A 19981-nucleotide genomic window follows, 5' to 3' on the forward strand; every position below is an offset into this window, starting at 1 on the left:
ATCACTGTCTCTCTGTCACTCATGTGTAACGCGACACAGTCACTTAATCCGTCACATGCGCCGCATTGAACAACAGCCAAATTACTTCCCTTCGACCCTGACCCTAAGGCGATGGCTTTTGAAGACTGTGACTGTTGAAGGTTTTTCACTGAAAAGCTCTTTTTGTTTTGGGTTGAAAATCAGAAATGACTTTTACCCAAATGTCTTTTAGTTGGAAATAACTCTGTACTGCAGATATTTCCCGAAACCAAATAATTACCCTAATCAATGACTGTAAAACAGATGTCTATGATCCAGACATAAAATGATATGTGTGCGAAAATAGCCGCACAACTCTCTTCGAATTTGGTATTCGGTAAACTTTTGAAGTAAGAGGTTCCGGTGTCACGCAAAAAGCTCAGAGTTAACAGCGATTTTTTAAGTCATGAGTGTTTCAGTTCATCGAACCGAAGAGACGGGTCAATTCGATCTATCCATTGACATGGACACTCATAAGGGAATCAACAGCTGCTGCACCTCGATTGCAGACGAACCTTTAAAATCAGTGGAGCGAAAAGTAATGAGAGTTTTAATCATCCTGGCGGTCATTGTGTTCAACAGAGTCCTGTTTAATTAAATCACTTTAGCCAAAAACTCTTCAGGCCAGTGTCCACTGACGATTCATACGTCATAGGTCATCTTAGTAACAAACGAAAATGCATAATGTAACACTTATGATAGCAAGCAGAATCACAGACACATGTTGTAAACAGTGTGAAATTCCATAGCAATGAATTGCTCAAGAGCAGTCCAGCTTATTCTGTTAGCAGGTATGTTAATCGTGTTATTGCATCATGGACGCAAGTTGCACTATAGACACTGTACGTTAAAATGTATTCACGATAACGACGAACTTCATTCCATCGCGTGGTAACGTGTTTACAAATAGCATTTATAAGATGTTTAACCTTCCAATTATGTGAAATCTTTCGACTGAGAAGTCCTGTCCAGCCTTGAGCGATATTGTTTTAGTAGCCAACATTGCCTGTACTTTGGTACAAAACGCGGTGCCTCAAATTGTGGAATTGTTCACCCGGGGTTGTTCAACGACGAAACTGCAGATCGCTCTCATGCACAGATTTTAGCGGCGTGCAGCTTTCTTTTCCTTGGCAACGCAGAGCTTCAAAATCGCGCCATAGTTTGTTTAGTTAAGGAAAGACATTACGTTATTTTCCCTCGTTCTGAATACAGTAGTCCTTAGAGCGATCATTTAACATTGTGCCCTATAAGTTAAAAAGTGCGAGTACAAAGGGCCATTAGCAAACTATTAATGCGGCGTAATTGTGGTAGTGCATGTAGGACAAAGCAGACAAAATGATTCAATTGTCTGTTCACGCACAAGTTCTATTTTGCCGAACCCAGCAGGCTCTATTCGACCTTTTACTTTTTACATGGAAACCTTCTGTGGAATTGTTTTGGCATGTCAGTGGAAAGGAAGTGATTTCTCTTTAGCTTCGCTGCTGATGCATAACGCTTCGCGATGGCCGCTCAAGCTGACGCTCTGATCACTCTGATATGTTTTTCTTGCAATCTACTCACATGTAAATCACGTTAATTAAACAAGGCGAAGGCAGACTAGAATGACAGATTACTCATCCGTGTTCCGCTTTGAAAGCAACTGACTGCGTGACATAGTCTGAAATAATCAAAGCGTTTATTCACGTAAACTGAAAGAAACCCGAATAAATCTCAACTTTCCTGGAACCTACTTTTTCATATTCTTGGGGGAGCCTGAGCTGATGTATCCAGGATCATGTAATCCCCGAAATTAGATAGATTTCCGCCCCCGTCAAAATATGAATACGCCAGGAATCTGTCACACAATGGAAGGCGCTACGTAACTTTCTAAGGGAACTCTGATTTTAAACATAACTTTTGAATTTTATAGGAATCATTTTGTTAAAGACGTGGGCGAAGGATGCAGGTAAAACAAATACTTTTGTTGTTGGTGTTGTTGTTGTTTTTGTGTGTTTAACTACTTAAGAAGTTCATACTGCAACGTAACTGTCACCGGCGGTAATTTTGTTTTTACTCCTGAATGGTCAAAAGACATCTTATTTTTGCGCATATTGCATTGGTGAAAGCTCGTCACACCAGGTATTTTATAACCAAACAAAAAGAGCTTTGGTTTCAAAAGTGATTCGAACACTCTAATAATTTTCTTTATGTTTTAGTTCGTTTGGTTGGAGGCCCCTCGGCTGGAGAGGGCCGAGTTGAAGTGTATTATTCCGAAGCCTGGGGTTTAGTGTGCGGTGAAAACTGGGATATGGTGGATGCCAGTGTTGTTTGCCAAATGCTAGGCTATGGTGGAGCCTCAGCACATTTACAGAATATCACCCTGGAACAGGAAAATGACACGAAGTGGCTGAGTGACGTGCAGTGTATTGGAAACGAGAGTTCCCTTGCTCAGTGTGCTCACACTGGGTGGGGAAAACACAGCTGCAACATAAGTCAGGCCGCGGGTGTCACGTGCTTTGAACGACGCTGGGGTGAGTTTGTTTTATTGTCTATAGCAAGAGAGGATGAACTTGTTCATTTTGTCTTGCGGATAATTTAATTTGGTAAAAATAATTTCTTATTTTCATTGATGTGACTGCACCGAAATTGCCTCACGCTCTGCATAAATTTGCAGATTTCTCCTCTAGAGACCTTCGTAATACCTATGGGTATTGTGGAGAGTATTTATACGACCTTCGCACTTGTGATCGTCCTGGTATACGTTCATGCCCGGCAAGTTGTGTTCAGAGTTCCCTTTTTGTCCCACCCACCTACCCTCAGCGACGGAAACCTCCATCCCGCTATACTTCTTCCTTATTTTAGTATCTCCGTGTGTACCATAGAGGTGCAGCATGGCAATGAAAATTATTCTACTAGTGCCAAGAATTTAAACTTAGTTGGCATAACTAACAATTATCCCGCAATATCGTGAGGAATGCTAGCTTATACTTCATAGGATAGTCTGAAAAACTGAGAACTGAAAATTACCTATTCAGGGCAGTCAACCATAGCGCATTTTAATGCTAGATTAGCGTTTTGCAAAACGAATCTTGAAGTCTTGTATTAGTGACATATAACTAGGACAATTGGCCATAAATTAGTATCTTAATTGAATAATACCATGTAATATCCAGAAGTTATTAAATGAATATATTCGCTCCATTATTGTTGTTTTAGATATCTCCTCGGCGAAACCACAGTTTATTTCAAGCACCCTAGACACCATAACCATGAAGTGTAATGTGCCTGGCGTGACGCCAGTGCAGTATACGGTACAAATATGGTCAAATGCTACTAAAACATGGCGTGACACTAGATGTAGTCATGACAATGCGAATGGTTCGTGTGTTGTAAGAACGCTTAATACAAAGGTCACTGTTACGGGTCTAGCTCCTGGGCATGCGTATTACTTCAGATTTGTTTCTCCTTCCCTGGAGTCAAGCCAGGTATCAGAGTCAATGGTAACCAAGCAACTAGGTAAGGCGCTGAGTCGAATTATTTGTGACTTATTTAGGCTGATTTTAAAACATTGGATTAAAAGCAAGGATTTGATATTTTTACCCACTACCTGTGGTGGTTCTAACCTTAATTGAAACGTCGGTAACACTATTATCAGCTCTTTAAAAATTCGTTTTAGTCAGCCCTTTAGGTCTGGTTAAATTTTAGGTTTTCTTCACTTCCAGCTTCACAAAACAGTTTGTAAACAGCCTGGTTGCCCGAGACTATTATGCAGACACAACCCTCAGAATCCCTTTACGCAAGTGACTGGGACCAGAACACGATCTTTGCTTAAGAAAAGACCCAGCACTCATTACAACAGAAATCCTGATATTTTATTTCAACCCCGTTGACCTAAAGAGCGAACGAATCACAACTGCTGTTAGAAACAAACAACAACAAACAAACAAAAGAGCGAAGAAAGAGTTCCCATGTAACTTAGTTCACTGTTTATCTTTAAGGTTATGCCACAGCACCACGTTTCGTTTCAAGTTCTAAAAGTTCTATCACAATAACCTGGGAGTCCAACACATCAGTGCCCCGCACGAACTACTCAGTAGAAATGAAATGCTGTCAGGAAACGACATGGACAGACGCGCACTGTACAGAAAATCTGTATGGCCAAGGTTGTACTGTCAGTAATAATACAGCGACTGTGATTGGTCTAAAAAAGGACAAGGCGTATTACTTTAGAGTGTACGTGGTTTATAGCAATTGGAGGAGTGTAGCGAGTGTCTCAAGTGAAGCAATGATGATAAAACCCGGTAAGTTTTGTAAGCTTTTACGAGGGTTCTATCCACAGTCATCATAAATAGTCACCTGATTGATGTTAGTATTATTGGTTTAAAGTAATGATTGAATTACATACATACATACATACATACATACATACATACATACATACATACATACATACATACATACATACATACATACTTTATTGTTACCTCCCCAATGGGGCTTTTCAGGAACAATTACTTAAATTACTAAGTTACTAATAACCAATAGTTCTGTAATAAAATGTTCTTTGTCCTGAGGCTGTTTTAAAAAAAGGTATATCAAGCTTATCAAATTACATGTATTTTGTAAGAACATAATCGAGTCAAAACAACCAAACACTTTGTTGATCCACTCTATGAACAGGTTTAGTCCATTTTCAAAGAACTGATCTCTATCGACAATGCAGAACGGTCCCGAGACCACGGGGGGGGGGGGGGGGGGGGAGGCTCCCATATAAAAAGGACTGGGATGCTCATTGTACCTTTTAGGGGTTAAAACGCGAATTAGATACTACTCCGGATGGCAAAAGTTTTATTGCTTGAACACACACACACTAATAAAGAGTGAAATGCCGAGCTAAACCTACAAGTTTTTATACTTATGTAAATCTTAGAAAGTTCCAGAAGCGTCTCTGCATATATTTGGGGTGCGGGACAATGCATACTAAATTATCAAACACTCTGCATTACGACTATGCCTGAAAGGTGACAGAATGAATAGAACTACATAAGCTGATTATGTAACAGATACCTCTTAGGGTGTTCAACCTTAAAAGCTCTACAGCAGGAGCTTTTGCAGTACCTTTTAGGGTATTGAGCCGAAAAAATGCGACTGGAGGTAGTGTGTTCTTTTTAGAATTGGTACCTCTTACGGTTGAAAATCGTTCTGGGCCTTATCCAGAAAACGGGATCTTTGTACCTCTTATATAATTAGGGATTCTATTTTGAATTTCCGACGAGCACTCTGGTCCTTTTTATAGGGGAGTCTCCCCCCACCGGGACCGAGACAATTGTGCATTGTGTTAAATTGCCATAACCACATTAAAAAATTAAAACTCTTTAGTCAGTATCGGTTATTTTCCGGCGCGTTTGCGGGTTCATAGATGAGACTGTATGTCATGATTTATTTTTTCAGGTATTTTCCGTAAGGGTAAAATTTGGATCGCCTCACTTTCTTCAGATTGTGTGACGTCTCAAGTAGGTGACGTAATAACTATGTTTTGTCATGTTCCTGGTGACACACCAAATCCCCAAGTTTACAGATGGACGAAAGGGGATGGTACGATCCTTGATGACAGTAAGGATGGCGTATTAAATCTAACGATATCTTCAGCTGATGACTTTGGGTTGTACTCGTGTCACGTGATCAATTCTGAGGGTAACGCAATCTACAACATTACCATTTGCCAGAAGACATCTATTAAAGAGAAGGTCACGCAAGGTATATAACGTAAATTGTAGAAAGAATCAATTCTCACTGACTTGATTTAATTCTCAGCTAGCATGAAGCAGCTAGTTTCCCGTGTAGAAGTCTATCCTGATTCAAACTGCTATCAGAATGTTGATTCGGTAATCTAGGGTATTGATCGTCCGCTTTTGGCATTAAAGGAGCTCAGCCACGGTTTGCGCATATTGAAAAGTTTAGCCTCAATTTTTCAAATTCGTCGTTTGTAATCCGTGTCAATCTTCTCCATCCTTAGCCATCCTTGTTCCTTTATGGTTTATCATTATGTCTTTGGTGTTTTTCTATCTTATTAAACTGTTATTTTCAGGTTTCCTACCATTTAAAGGTAATTTTGTATGTGGCCAAAATAACTTAAAATAACGTGACTGAGCTCCTTTAAAGTGCATACGAGATTAAAGTTGATTCCTATTGATAAAGAGACCCAACGAGACTGAACCTTGTTGGGTTCTTTATCATTTCAGTGCCAAAGTTACCTATATAAATAATCATGCAGGGTATAACACCCTTCTTCACTTTTTCTTTAAAATCACTGGCTCATCACATTCTTTTGTTTTTCCTTTTCTTGACAGATTCCATGAACAGTATAGTTATAGCCATTATAACAACTTCTTTTATATGTTTTGGAATATTTATTGTTGTATTGATCCTCTTAAAAATGGCTCAGATCTACCGACGAAGGAAAAAGCAATCAAAGGAGGCACGACGCGAAGAGATGGCCATGCTTCATTACAGACAAAAGTCATTCAGAAGTGGAAACAACAACGAAGAAGAGCTTGATTTAAATACCTAGTCAGCGTACCCCTTCTCTGCCACACATTCTCCATTAAGGTCACAAGGGATCCCTCCTTCATGGTCAGTGCCATGAATTAGAAATCAAACCGTGACACCACGAAGTGGAAGTAGCGAATCGTCAATATGAAGTTTGAAATTAGATTCAATATGTGTACATGTAACTACTGCTTAGCTCCAGTTGGTTCGAATATACTGAATACCTCTCTGCTTCCCCTACTATCCTTCCTCTTAACACCGATTTCAACTCGCCGTTAGAACGTAAACACTTTATGTTAAAGGATCGTAAAACACAACAAAACAAGTACAACTCACACAACAACTACCAGTCATATAGTGATCGATTTGATAGTGCGCTAGCAAGTTTAGCGGAGTGTTGTTTTATCTAGTGTAGTTATCTTGTTATGATGCATGGGAAATGAAATTGATAAGATGTGAACTCATTTGTTACTAGTATTGTGATCTGAATGTGCCTTTCAATACAACGAGGCTGTTCCATGATAGAGGCGCACGAAACACAAAGCAAGAGTCTTGAGGAAAATGGCTACACCTCTTAATCTATATTTTTATTTCCAGCCCTCTGTACTTTTAGACATTTTTTATCACTAATTTCACCCTGACTGCAACTCAGACCGTGTTTCGAAACTGTTCAAGGTTTTCCTGGTATGACGATTAAGCCGGTCTAAATTCCAAGAGGACCATGTGGAGGCGTCCAATTCTCTCCATGCCCCCTGAGACTTCCCTGTTGAATTGTCGCTCGTTAAATTCCCCGAGTTGTCTGTATTTCTCGCGCTCCCCGATCTTACGAGAGAGTACACCCGGTGTGTGTGTGTGAGGGGGGGGGGGGGGGGGAGGGGGGGACTCCCATATAAAAACGACGGGGGTGCTTGTCGTACCTTTCAGGGGTTAAAACGCGGTTTTGGTACTTCTTAGGGTGTTCAGTCTCAAAAGGGCCACAGCGGGAGCTTTTGCGGTACCTTTCAGGGTATTGAGCTGAAAAATATGACTTTTGAGTATCTTCTTGGGGATTTTTTTCAAAATTTCGAACGAGCACCCCCGTCCGTTTTATATCAGAGTTCCTCGCCCCCGGGAGAGTGCATACTGCGCCAGGCTGGCGGACATTAAAAGACTGAGTGGTTTCGCATGTGACCCGGACGTGAGATGATTTCGACGAACCCTGACTCCTTTCAAGTTGTCTCTTGTGAGAAAACTCGATGGGAACGAGCGACATGAGAGAAGCCGAGAGAAAACGATGGCAGAAAGTAGTTTTTGGCGTTTAACTGTCAAAGTTTCGGTTGCCACTTGTTTTATCTGAACATGAATCCCCGACGTTTAATGAATGATTAATATTTTCCAGCTTAGTTAGTCCGAGGATTTGCTGGCGCGAGATGGCAGAAAGAAAGGTCACTTTCTGAGAGGAATTTGAGCGAGGGGGGCGAGGAAGGGGGGTAGGGAGATGATAAGTATTTGGGGAGAATAGAGTGTGTCGAAAATATCTGAAATTTGAAAATTAATCACACGGTGAGTTATATGCCTGTCATCTCCACTGGCGCTTCGTTATCTTGAGACGGGCAGAGGAAGACTGGGACAGAGCAGAACTGTCAAATAATAGAACAATAAGTAGGCTTTTGTTGATATGTCAAGGTGAACGCGCAATTCATTGTCACATTTGAACCGGAAAAAGTTCTTTGAACACCGAAAAAACGCCAAAAAAATCGCTCAAACGGAAAACAGCAACAGATGACCATAGATACCAAAAATACCGAATTAAAATGACCAAAACCGTTATAGCGAAATTTCCAACGCTCCACCATCTGTGTACCCAACATAGATTGAAGTGACAATTTTAGAAGCAGGAAGTATTCTGATACGAGAGACCTCAAAAGAATGCCACTTCCTCAGCGTTTTTTTACTTTTAAAAACAGCATTATTATGATTACACTCCACTGTGGATGACGTTACCTTCATAACATTACGTCAATCATTAATGAGCCTTTCTCCAAGGTCAGGCAAATGAACATTACAGACTTTCAGTGTACGATTTTAACGGTCGCCTGGCATGCATGGGAGGACATACAAAATGATTTGGAAAACACTCGCATTGCTGGGTTTCACAGGTGAGTAAAAGACACAGGACAGAGACATCAGAAACTAAGGAATTTGACTGAACTTTGCAGTTTATGTAAGTATAACTTCACTGTGATCAAAGCAGGCGATAGCAGGTCATGAGGCAGAGGCTCATTGCCTTCTCTTATAAAGGTTTATGATGCTGTTAAGATTTTGAATGTGAGGACACGACAAGGTTAACACGAATTGATAATACGTTGTCAATGTGGCGTTATTTAAACTCTCTTCAGTTAATTGAACGAGAAAGTATATTTATAATTTATGGCATATTTTCACAACACGCTCATTGTCCGTCACAACCTACATAGCTTTTTGTCTCGTAAGACGATAAGATTGGGACCATCAACACAAACAGTATGTGATCTACAAAAAATATCTAGTCATAATTTACTCCACACTGTACATTGATGTTGAACGGCGGCCGTTCATTTGCCCTCGTTTGCATTCACCCTGATATCACACTCCCTGTGCTGCAGCTGCCGTTAATCATCAATCATTTTACTCTATTCCTAAAATTTTACTTCATAGCATTTCAAGGCATTTATAACATAATGCAGTTAAACTTCGATGTTCATCGTGATGTTGATCATGGTTGACCATCAGCGAGAAAAAGTGGTTGTAATCTTTGTATGCTAGCTGTGTTCACAGCAAACTATTCTGAAAGATTCTAATCCGACCTTGATTTTTGGGTCACGCTTTAACTGCACGTAAGGTTGCTGTGACAAGGTGTTTTGCCAAATGTGTCATAAGTCACGCTTGTCACGCGAGGAGGGTAACTCGGTAGTCAAAGAAACCAATCATAGATCAAGGATTGAATACCCGCTCGTTTGCAAAAGTTTGAATTCTAATTTCTTGCCTGATATTGAATTACAGTTCTCCTACAGTGGAAACCAACCTACGGTGAATTGTTGGGTAAGTAACAGTTTGTAATCTACTATACTAAGTCTGTAGTGCCTTATTTCTATTGGTACATGCTGCTGTAAAAGTTATCTTTTCCTACCAGTTGTGGGTACCCACACTATGTAGCCACCCTCAAGGGCCCCAAATGACATAGTTACCTGTTTGCATACTTAAGTTTGTTCTTGTTGTTTTTTGTTTTCAAGATTGCACTCCGTCAATGGCCAATAGATCAGTTTGGTTGTCAAGTTTCGGTACCTCCAAAAACATTTCAAATCCGACATCATTTTCCTCAAACGAGTCAGTATTCTGTTCGTGGAAAGTTTACGTTGACAGGGGATTCCGCATTAGAATTCATTTCAATTCTTTTGATGTGAAGAACAGTTCAAACTGTTCTCAAGCTGTCGTGGAAGTAGCAGAAAAACAAGGAGTTGTCGACACAGTGCTGGGTCGGTATTGCGGTTCGATATTGCCCAATGACGTGGTCTCCACTTTCAGCTTTGTTACAGTCATATACACCGCATCCACCGGGTTTACACAAACGTATCCGGGATTTCATGCCTCTTTATCACTGGCACCAGCAGGTAATATAAGAAATTTACACCAACTAAAAGGTGGTGGTTTTTAAATTAATCACCTTAAGTCCGGGGTATCTAAAGTCTAAGTATACATGCCACTGGAATCCGATCGGTCAAAGTCTATGAACGCACAATCTGTTGGATTCTGATGATCTCTGCTGTAAGGACCGGGGGTTGGACCACCTCTCCTACCCGTTTCTTATCATGAAGCGCGTACGTTTAAAGGTTTAAAGTAAAAAAGAAGTACAACAGTGAAGAGAACAGAACTCTGCATGACTGTTGCCGGACTGTTGCCGCTCTGTAGCCGGAACGAAGTCTCACCGAGATAAAGAGTTGTCTTTTTCATTTAGCATTCTCACGTCAGTTTAACCTCATCATTTCAATTTTGTTTCCCTATCTTAAACCTTAGATACTTAAGGGACCGTTCATTTTTTATGAGGGAGGGGGGGCTGGTGGGATTTGGGAAGCACCATTTAAAAATTGCATGACCCCCCCTCAGCTTACCAATTTTTTCACATGGCCCCCCCTTATAGCGGTCATTTTTTGGGATGAGCCCCCCTCAAAAAAAAATTGAACAAACAATATTTAGATTTCAACTTTTTTAATATTTCTCTATTGTCCCCCTACTTCACGTTATTGTGCTCACTATGAAGACAATATTTACAATCCCTACACTACAGAGAGCTGTTGTTTAAAAAACAAATCAAAAGAAAGAGAAGTCAATTTCGGATCTCCTAGTTATGGCTCGCCCTGAGCGTGTGGCATTTGGCCTCTCATTGGTATCTTCCTCATCTGAATTGATGAATGCAAGAATGACATCACTTGAGTCATCTTCTCCCCTAGAGTCAATGGCATCACTGTCATACTCATCATTGTCACTTTCATCCGTTTCACTGCTGTCAGCACTTACCCTGTTGTTATTTTGTGTCAATGTCCTGGCATTTCTCAGTGTTGGTTGGCCATCTCTGAGAGGACTCTTCTGCCGCAAGCCTGAATGTCTTACAATTGCCTTTACTTTCTCACTCTTGCTGCTTTTCAAATGCTGCTTCAGCCCGTGGTGGTTCAAGTACTTGTTTTGTTCTGGAACACGTTGCTTTTTAAGCTTGGTTAGATCTTCGCACAACTCAGTCCAAGGATAATCCTCATATGATTTATCTTTTGCGTCCCTACTTTGCGTCCCTTATGCTCTCCTTTTCCTTTTAAATTCCAGCACTTCAAGATGCTGAAGATAATCCACCACAAACTTTGATTTGACAATAAACTTATCTGCAAATAGAGCAACGCTCTCTGGGTCAGATAAAACCAGCCTGCCACCTCCATGCTCTTTCTTCGCTTGGACCCTTGGCTGCCAGTCATCTGGATCACGCCCTTCTTTTGGGGTCTTCTGGTAGGAGAGGTAGTGGTATTCCGGTAGGCAGGAATGGTCAGGAACTGGTTTAGGATATCTTTCTATGGGTGATCCAGTCCATTCACAACAAAAAGAACAAATTTCTCCTACCTTTTCTTGACAGGACAACTTTAGAAACTCTCTGTAGTTCTCCCCCTCCTCATAGTGCTCATTCATAAACTTCTCAATCTTACGGAAGTAACAGTAACCTGGAACAGAGTCTTTCCTTGCTCCTGCATTGTGATACTGAACCAAGTACGAAGTGTTGTGAAAAAACTGGAAATCTGTTGATGTGTTGTGTGAAACACATTGTTACATTTAATTTACAGATGTCTTTATTTGGAAGGTTTTTACCTCTACTCTAGTGATAGGCATGTATAAATGTTGCCCTGTCCAGGTAAAACAAAAAGCTACGAGTGTTCTCAAATCTTGCAAATAGTGGATTACTTTTTATAAATTTTAGCATACTTGTCGTGGTTTAAATTTATCTATGGTTTAAAATTTCTTAATTTTCAAGGTAAAATGGGGTTGACTAGCCTACACGACTTTTACGGTTCGTGACATTTGTACATTTACCGTTCTCTGTTCGGTCACTCGACCTTTCTTGTCGCTTCACTCGTGTTCATGAAGGGCACTTCATGTTGTGTAATAAGGAGGAATTGAGTGGAGTTGAGCTGTTAGATCGTGCTATGGCAAATTTTTACAGGTCATAGGTCTGCATGGTTTCCGCTGTTATCTGCATGTCGACTCGTTGAGTTTGACACCTCTGTAATTTGCCATGTGTTTATGCATTGTTTAGGCTCATTTCTATTGCAAGATATGCTTTTAAATCTCCATGAATTTGCTTTCGAGGGACAAAATATGAAATTTAGCGTGAACATGTTGCTTACTTGCATTCTATATTGTGACGCCGGGCCCGGCGGTGATTAGAACTGTTTGCAAGCACAGTAGGTAGATCGTTATCACGGATATCATATTTGTTCTCCTACGATTTCCTTCGGAGACGCCGTAGCTTTACTTTGAGAAAGCTATACGTTTGTCTAGAGACATTCCTATGTTTCTTGCAGCTATCTGATCGAGCTTGTGTTTCTCTTGCTCGATGTATAGGTTTATTCCTCCTTTTTATTTCCTCCTCTTTTGCAAACCCCGTCTTTAAAATGGGGTTGATGCTATACCTTGAGTGCGTATTTTTGCTTTAAGCTCCTTGACGTTAGTTGAGTGCTGCTATGTCTTACACGATGTAGAACGGGGCACGTCCATAATAATCATGAAAGAGGCTCATTCCAAAATGCGCAATAATGGCGAAAGCGACGAGTCGTTTAAGAAAAGGTTTACAGCTGAACGATCCAGGCAGTTTGACATCTTACAAGCAAAAGAAGCAATCTTTCTAAGTGCGGATGGCTGTTCAGAAAGGGCGAGTGAGTTTTCCATGCCAGGGTACCAGTTGAAGCCCAGTGATGGAAGAAAACTGAACTTCTCCATCAAAGAACACAGAGCAATGGTGGAAAAGTTGAATGCCACGATTCCACACTCTTTCAGTCCAATGGGCTTGCTTTAAAGCAGGGCGAAGAATTTGCCCACAGTTTTAATGTAAAACAGATAAAATTTATAGAAGCTAAGTTGACGAAGGTCACGCAGGACATGGAAGCACTAGAAAATAAGAAGAGCAATTATAACAGCATAGTCAAGGGCATACTCAAACAGCACATCAACAAAAGGAGAAGGAAAAAAGAAAACCGCAGAAAGTCAAATGAAAGAAAGAGGAAGCGGACTGAAAACAACGTCCAACGAGTTTATGGAATCTGTGTTGGAAACCCGCTAGGAAATGATCTTCCACAATGCCTTGTGTACCCTCCTAGAACGGCCATCCTGGAAGAGTGTATTGAAGTTGAGCATGTTGCCACGTCGTTATTTAGAAGAGATGGGCCATACATCGCACAGCTCTTGGAAGGGAATTATTTCACCAATGTTGCAAGAAGCAGAATCACCACCAACTTGAGCAGGAAGTCAGAGATTATGTTTACACCTTCATGTACCCTGAAGAGTACACTCTGACGGAAAGCATTGCTGCTTCTTGCAGCATTGGTGAAGGAGACTCCCATAGCAGTACAAGCGGCGACGAAGAACTCGACGACAGCGAAGATGAAGATGACTGCCAGTGAAAGTTGCATTCGAAAATAACAGTGTTAAATACTTCTTTTCAGTAGCTACAAATGCTTTTTGTCGCCAAACGTTTTTTTAAAGCAAATGGAAAGTTTATAATAAATTTGTATCCTGCCTTCTATGTTTATTCTATAGCAATTTTTTTGATATTCAAACATCATGCCATTTTAAAGTTTTACTAAAATATTTCACGTGACCCCCCCTTTTTCCCTTATTTTTTTGGGATGGCCCCCCCTCGAAAGCCATTTTTTTTCGCATGGCCCCCCCCCCCCAAATCCCACCAGCCCCCCCTACCTTATAAAAAATGAACGGTCCCTAATCTCTCATTGATCCGTAAATGTCATTGACTATCTCAGTTTAGACAAGTAAAATGCATTCAGTAGATTACAGGTAATGCATGAAATGAGCACAAATATCGCACGATATTTGTCGTGGTTAAACAAGTTCTCGCAAAGCACAGTTCAGAGTCTAGTTTTCATGAAAGAAAGCAAAACGTTGAAAAGTAAATATCTTAGTGACTATGTTGGTTTCTGATAAGAAAAAAAAAAACAACAGCGTGGGAGGTGGGGATAGTCTCATTGGTGGCAGTCACTTTGGTTGACACGCAGCGCTTCTCTCAAAGGAAACTAAGGTCACCGTGCGGCAACCAACGATAGACAGGTAACTCCTGATGTCACTAGGAGTAACAAGACTCCTAGCTACTTCGTGTCATTGGCAACAACGATTCAAATGCCACGGACAGAAACAGACCTTTTTCCCTAACCTTAGTTTTGAAGAGTCAATCAATCAATTAATCCTTTTTTATTTCTTAGCTTACACTTTACTGTTGGACTGTATTTAAGTGTATTTTTGTTTGTATTTACAGATAGATGCAGCCCTTATCATACCCTGGAAGCAAACAAGAATATCGTCTTGAGCGGCACCAGTGGCACGATTAACAGTCCGTTATTACCAACTCATAATCTGGAGTGTCGCTGGACTATCGCAGTGCCCAGCGGTCACCGCATTAAGCTTAGCTTTAGCGTTTTTCACCTTGGAGCAATTGAAGCACAGGCGGACTGTGAGAAAGTGGACCACATTAAGGTGCGAGATGGCAACAACGTAAATGACCCTAATTTTGGGACATTTTGTGGTAATGTGGCTCCTTCACCTATATACTCCGTAGGGCCTAAGATTGAGATAACGTTTGTATCGAACGAAGACAGAATTTTACAGGGATTCTCCGCCAGGTTTGAGTCAATATCGGAAGGTAAGCTTATTTAGCATTTTGGTTTTAACCATTTTCTATAAAATAGTAATACGTAAAGATAGGTAAAGATACGTCTATTTAAGGGCAAATTAAGGCCTACTAAAGGAACCATATTAGACTTCATCAGCGGTTTTATAAACAACAGATTTTAGACTAGAACTATTGTGGATTAGAACCAGCATTTTTATATTGACCGCGAGCAAACCTTTTTTTAAACCATGGACTGCGCTATTAGTTAGGAAAACAGGAAAAGGAAAACAGTTAGAAAACAGTGCCCCTTATGATGAAGGATAATAACATTGGTGGGTGGATGTCAATTAAACCCTTTTAGGTGCCACAGCTGTCATGTTTTAATACAATATTGCTTTTGATAAGGGATAACTTTGACAATTGGGAATATACTTTGGGACGTTAAAAACTACTTAAAAAGCTTTAGTAATCGCCCCTTCTTGTTTCCTGATTTTTTAAATTTTTTTATATATTAACGTGATTTGTCTCTCTGTGTGGCTTGTGTCTGTGTGTGTGCTTTTGTTCTGTATTTACCTGATCCTAAAACTATATTATTGTAAGTATAGATGGCCTGTTTTTCTAGTCCCTTATGATTATCTCAGTACTCATTTTCTCTTATTTGATTGTCTAATTTAACTTATGTGGCAACTGATTTGGTACGAATGAAGTATTTGTTGACATCCTTTTTCAAATGCATGTTTAATATTCTCTTCATTACTTAGCCCAGAAATAATGCTCGCTAAGTGTTACCACTCACCATATGTATTTGTTACATATATTTTTTGGTGGTAAGCATGTCCCATTATTCGTTACATGTCTCATATTCATCAATTTTCATGTGTGCTCGCTGACTCATGATTTCAAATAGGCGTGTCTCCCTCTTCTCCTCTCACATATACAGTGTAGTTTAGAGTATAGTGAACAGTGCATGTAATTAACATAAACCTTGTGTTTTAGGTGTATGCACTCCTGGAAACAGAATCGTTCAACTTAATCTGACCCACAATTCAACGGGTCGATTGTCGTCGCCGGACTACCCGCTCCAATACCCCTCGGTCAGTGCGTGTTATTGGCGACTGCTGGCGCCTAATGGTTTCCAAATAAAGCTTCATTTTACAACATTAAACATTAAAGGAGATTGCAAGGATGACATGAATGAAGGAGAATGGGTGCGAGTGGATGATTATTTCGTCACCGAGTTTGGTCGAGTTTCTTCCTTTTGGGGCAAATTCTGCAGGGGAGCTAGACCACCATTAATTTATTCAACGAAAAATGAACTTCAAGTGTTTTTCACTTCTAATTACACTAGCAACAGAGATTTCAAGAGTGACCAAGAGGCGGATTCAAATGAGGGATTTTATGCGACGTATAAGGTTACTCCACAACAAGGTAATGAACGCATTCCATTTCTAAAAACCCTTCATAGTCAGTCATGTAAAGGTCAAGCTTTCCGATTCCCCTGTCTATTGATTTTCTTCTTTGTGTGGATGTATGAATAAAGTGCAGATGAAATAATCCAACGTAATATCAAGTTAGAAGAACGTGTATATTCTTGCGAGTGTGCACGCGTGCGTGTGTGTGTGCGTGATTGCGCATGTACATGTGCGTGTTTTGTTTTAACATTCAAATTTAAAAAGAAATAAGGACTTGCTTTAAGATTGTTGTGTAATTAATCATTTTGTGCTATTAATTTATGGTGCAAAGAAGAACGTTTTTGAGAGGATCAAAAGCATATGCAAAAGGTAACATAGTACGATATCAAGAAAACATAATTTACTTTTGGTAATACACTGAATACTATAGTAATTATTGCATTATAATACTATTATAAAATAGTTCAACGTTACAGCAAGAAAATTCCATGTCATTATTATAATATGACAGAAACAAAAAATAACATTAGGCAACTACTGGAATGTATATTTATAATGTACTGACCTTGCTTTTTTTATTTTCCAATTCGTCTGCGAAACGCTCCTGAAACAAACAGAGCCAAAATAAGTTTTTGAGCTTTGTATAAAACTTCACTTATTTCCCTTAGGTTATACAAGCCGGTGTCAAACTGATGTCAGCCCAGGAAAACCCATCAAAGTGAAAGGCAATGCGGGTTCGTTAGTGAGTCCCGGATATCCAAATTCTTACCCAATCATCACTTGTACCTGGAGTATAGTCGTTCCAAATGGTTACATTGCAGAAATGAATATCAAGGATTTTGAAATGAACTGTGCTGGAGGCAGTGAACTACAAGTGGGCAAGGATCACTTTTGCGGTTCAAAGAAACCTTCCGGCCTTTTGACATCTGAGTCCGACTTGGAAATAAAGATGATCTCTAAGGTGGCGCAAAATAACCGCGGTTTTCATGCGACGTTTTCAATGACGAAGAAAGGTTTGTGATCCGACATTTTGCACATTGTTACATGAATTCCTGTTTAAATGTTTCGGTTTATGCGTGTGGGTATGGTGTAGTCTGGGTAATATATAAAAACATGAAAAATTAATAACATAAATCACACTCCTCCCGATAATAAATTTACATTCTAGGTGCGCATTTAACGATGACTAGTGTCACGATTTGGTGACAGTGACTGATTTTTTTAAATTCAATTCCGATGGATTGATACTGACGCAAATATTGCATACTTCCTCATATAGATATCTGCTCTTCGTCAGCAACATCCTTCGTACAGCCCGAGAGTACAGAGCATGCCTGCATGTTATAGATTTGGCAATATACGGCTTTATAACTCGTAAAAGTAAACCACCAAATTATATGATCAGGATATCGATTAATAAAGGATAATTGCCAATATTGGTCCACGACTTTTATCTTCTTTAAACCTGGTCGTCACTTGCTACACAAGCATAAGTATAAGCAAAAGAAGGTTATGCGCTAGTGGGGACGGCCGCGACATAATCATAAGCATAAGCCTACTTCTTACGCTTATCCTGATGTCGCTGTTATGTCCAGTGAGGACATGGTTGGCATAACCATAGTGCTCGCTGATTGGCTGAAGGTCTTTCTCTTATGCTTATGCCAACATGTTCACAATAGACATAACAGCGACCTAGGCATAAGCTTAAGCATAAGCATGAGGAGAACGCAAGGTTTTGATATTCTCATGCTTATCCTTAAGCTTATGTCGCGACCGTCCTCACCAGCACATAAGCTTCTTTTATGCGTATTCTCCTGCTTACGTCGCTCGTGAGGACCGGGCTTTACTCGAATAATATCGTAGACGTAATGCCAGTTTGTTTACCTTTGTAGAAGTCGACGTGGCGTCCATTGTTCCTTGGATAGTTATTCCAGTTGTGGTGCTGGCGATATGTGTGACTATGATTGTCACGTGGAGAAGACAGAAAGCAGCAGGGCGTGACCGCCGAGGATCGTCATTCAAAAGTAGTATAATTAACCGGATGAGAACCCAATCGACTGTTAGCCAAAGCAGTCACATCTAAAAGGAAACGAGATAAGACTATTTTTGTCATAGAGTTCTACATATTTGAAATGACTCAAACCATGCAAGACGGCCATACGATGGTTATTAAAACCAAAGAATGCATTAGTTAAAGGAACCTTAAGCCGGAAGGTGATGAAATAAACAAGATATATTATGTGCCATTTGACGAACTAAGAAACCCATTCATGGTAACTATGGAAACAGTCCGAGCGTTCATATTGAAGCTTTCCTTTTACGATTCTGCAGACTTATTCAAAACCTTCGAAATAAATGCACGTCCTGATTAGTCAGTGAGTATATCTTATTAACCAAGCGCGAGGGCCGTATTGGGAGAATAAATCGGCCGGAGACCTTGACAGTTTGGACCGAGCAGCAAGGTCGGTACAAAAAAAAAGACCGAGGGCCGATATTTTCCCAGTACGGTCCGTTCCAAGCTTGCTTAACAAGAGATTTATTACACGACTGAAAGTACCCGAAAATCTTCAAGAGCGATATTGCGGGATCATTCGGGACAGTGCCCGGTCCAATACTTAGAAAATATTGGAGCGGCAATGGAGCTTTTTAGTTATTGGTCCACTGAACTAACCTATAGTCGCATAATAAGTGTTAATTACTGCACCGGTATATAAAGCATCAAGCCACGTATTTCTAAAAACGGAAAAGTGAAATCGTCAGAATCTATGTAATTAAGACCGGCTATCCAAACCTCGTTCTCGGTTGTGATTTTCTTTGTTTTAACTTGATGAATTATTAATAGATTGAGAAGTATACATGAACCGATTTTTTCGGAACAAAATGTGGACATTTTGAGGAGACTTATAGCATTAAAGTGTATAAATTTTACAGACATTTAATTGCACTTATGTGTAACATTTTGTGCAGGTTATTTGTGTGCATTTTACTAACATGCATTCTACTGTTCACTTTTTTCTGAGATTTTATTGAGATTATATTTGATTGGTTTATCAACTTAGGCCTGTCTCTTTTACCCCGTGTTGATTTTGCAGCAAAAATGTGAAGATTTTCCTGAGATAGAGTTCAATAAAAGGTATATATTCTACAGACATTGTCTGTTCTCTTCTCCAACATTTTGTGCATTCAATGTAACTGTTACTAAAGCCTGGTTTTCACTAGCGACGCAAGCACAAGCGCAAGCACAAACGCAAGCAATAGGGATTACCCAAGTGGAAACGAAATTCGACGCAAACACAAGCTGCAAGCAAAATCATCCGAACCTTCCAAACTGTTTAGGTGCGAGGTAATCTTTATCCGGTATTTCATTGGCCAAACATAACCACGTGTGGTAAATATCCTTGAGCTTGTGTTGCGCCTGACCAACACCCTTGTCGTAAGACTTACCGAACTACTCAAACTGTGGAAAGGCAAGGTCTTTCCAATTTAGTTTCAAAAATAACCTCTTCGTTATCCAGAATAAAGACTATGCAGGTCAAAATCAATGTCTCCTCAGTTCATTATAAGCTCTTCTAAGTCGAAAACAACCCTTATTATAATTGTCAAGTTACAATTACCTAGACCAACGCTCTTT

The 19981-nt window shown here is 40.1% G+C and overlaps 2 protein-coding genes across 2 annotated transcripts; both read left to right on the forward strand.

The window, feature by feature from the left end:
• Positions 1–467: 467 nt before the first annotated feature.
• Positions 468–7065, forward strand: LOC110062707 (uncharacterized). Its single transcript, XM_020769656.2, has 7 exons — positions 468–809; positions 1928–1963; positions 2214–2528; positions 3214–3513; positions 3996–4298; positions 5449–5754; positions 6348–7065. Exons 1-7 carry the CDS (start codon positions 770–772, stop codon positions 6566–6568), a joined length of 1521 nt encoding a protein of 506 aa, XP_020625315.2. The 5' UTR covers positions 468–769; the 3' UTR covers positions 6569–7065.
• Positions 7066–7523: 458 nt separating this feature from the next.
• On the forward strand, positions 7524–19497 carry LOC110062735 (tolloid-like protein 2). The gene is made up of 7 exons (XM_020769684.2): positions 7524–8684; positions 9568–9606; positions 9798–10175; positions 14585–14968; positions 15935–16366; positions 17019–17363; positions 18243–19497. The coding sequence occupies exons 1-7, from the start codon at positions 8627–8629 to the stop codon at positions 18431–18433; spliced, it is 1827 nt and encodes a 608-aa protein (XP_020625343.2). The 5' UTR covers positions 7524–8626; the 3' UTR covers positions 18434–19497.
• The last annotated feature ends 484 nt before the right edge of the window (positions 19498–19981 follow it).

Source organism: Orbicella faveolata, unplaced genomic scaffold (assembly GCF_042242905.1).
Source record: "Orbicella faveolata isolate gen_17 unplaced genomic scaffold, um_ofav_v1 contig_14, whole genome shotgun sequence".
Lineage (NCBI taxonomy): Eukaryota > Metazoa > Cnidaria > Anthozoa > Scleractinia > Merulinidae > Orbicella > Orbicella faveolata.

Coding starts and splice junctions, on each gene's coding strand:
- LOC110062707 (XM_020769656.2), top strand. CDS start 770: ATGAATTGCTCAAGAGCAGTCCAGCTTATTCTGTTAGCAG. Junction 2,529..3,213: donor GTGCTTTGAACGACGCTGGG/GTGAGTTTGTTT, acceptor TTGTTGTTTTAG/ATATCTCCTCGGCGAAACCA. Junction 5,755..6,347: donor TAAAGAGAAGGTCACGCAAG/GTATATAACGTA, acceptor TTTTCTTGACAG/ATTCCATGAACAGTATAGTT.
- LOC110062735 (XM_020769684.2), top strand. CDS start 8,627: ATGCATGGGAGGACATACAAAATGATTTGGAAAACACTCGCATTGCTG. Junction 16,367..17,018: donor TAAGGTTACTCCACAACAAG/GTAATGAACGCA, acceptor TATTTCCCTTAG/GTTATACAAGCCGGTGTCAA. Junction 17,364..18,242: donor GTTTTCAATGACGAAGAAAG/GTTTGTGATCCG, acceptor TTACCTTTGTAG/AAGTCGACGTGGCGTCCATT.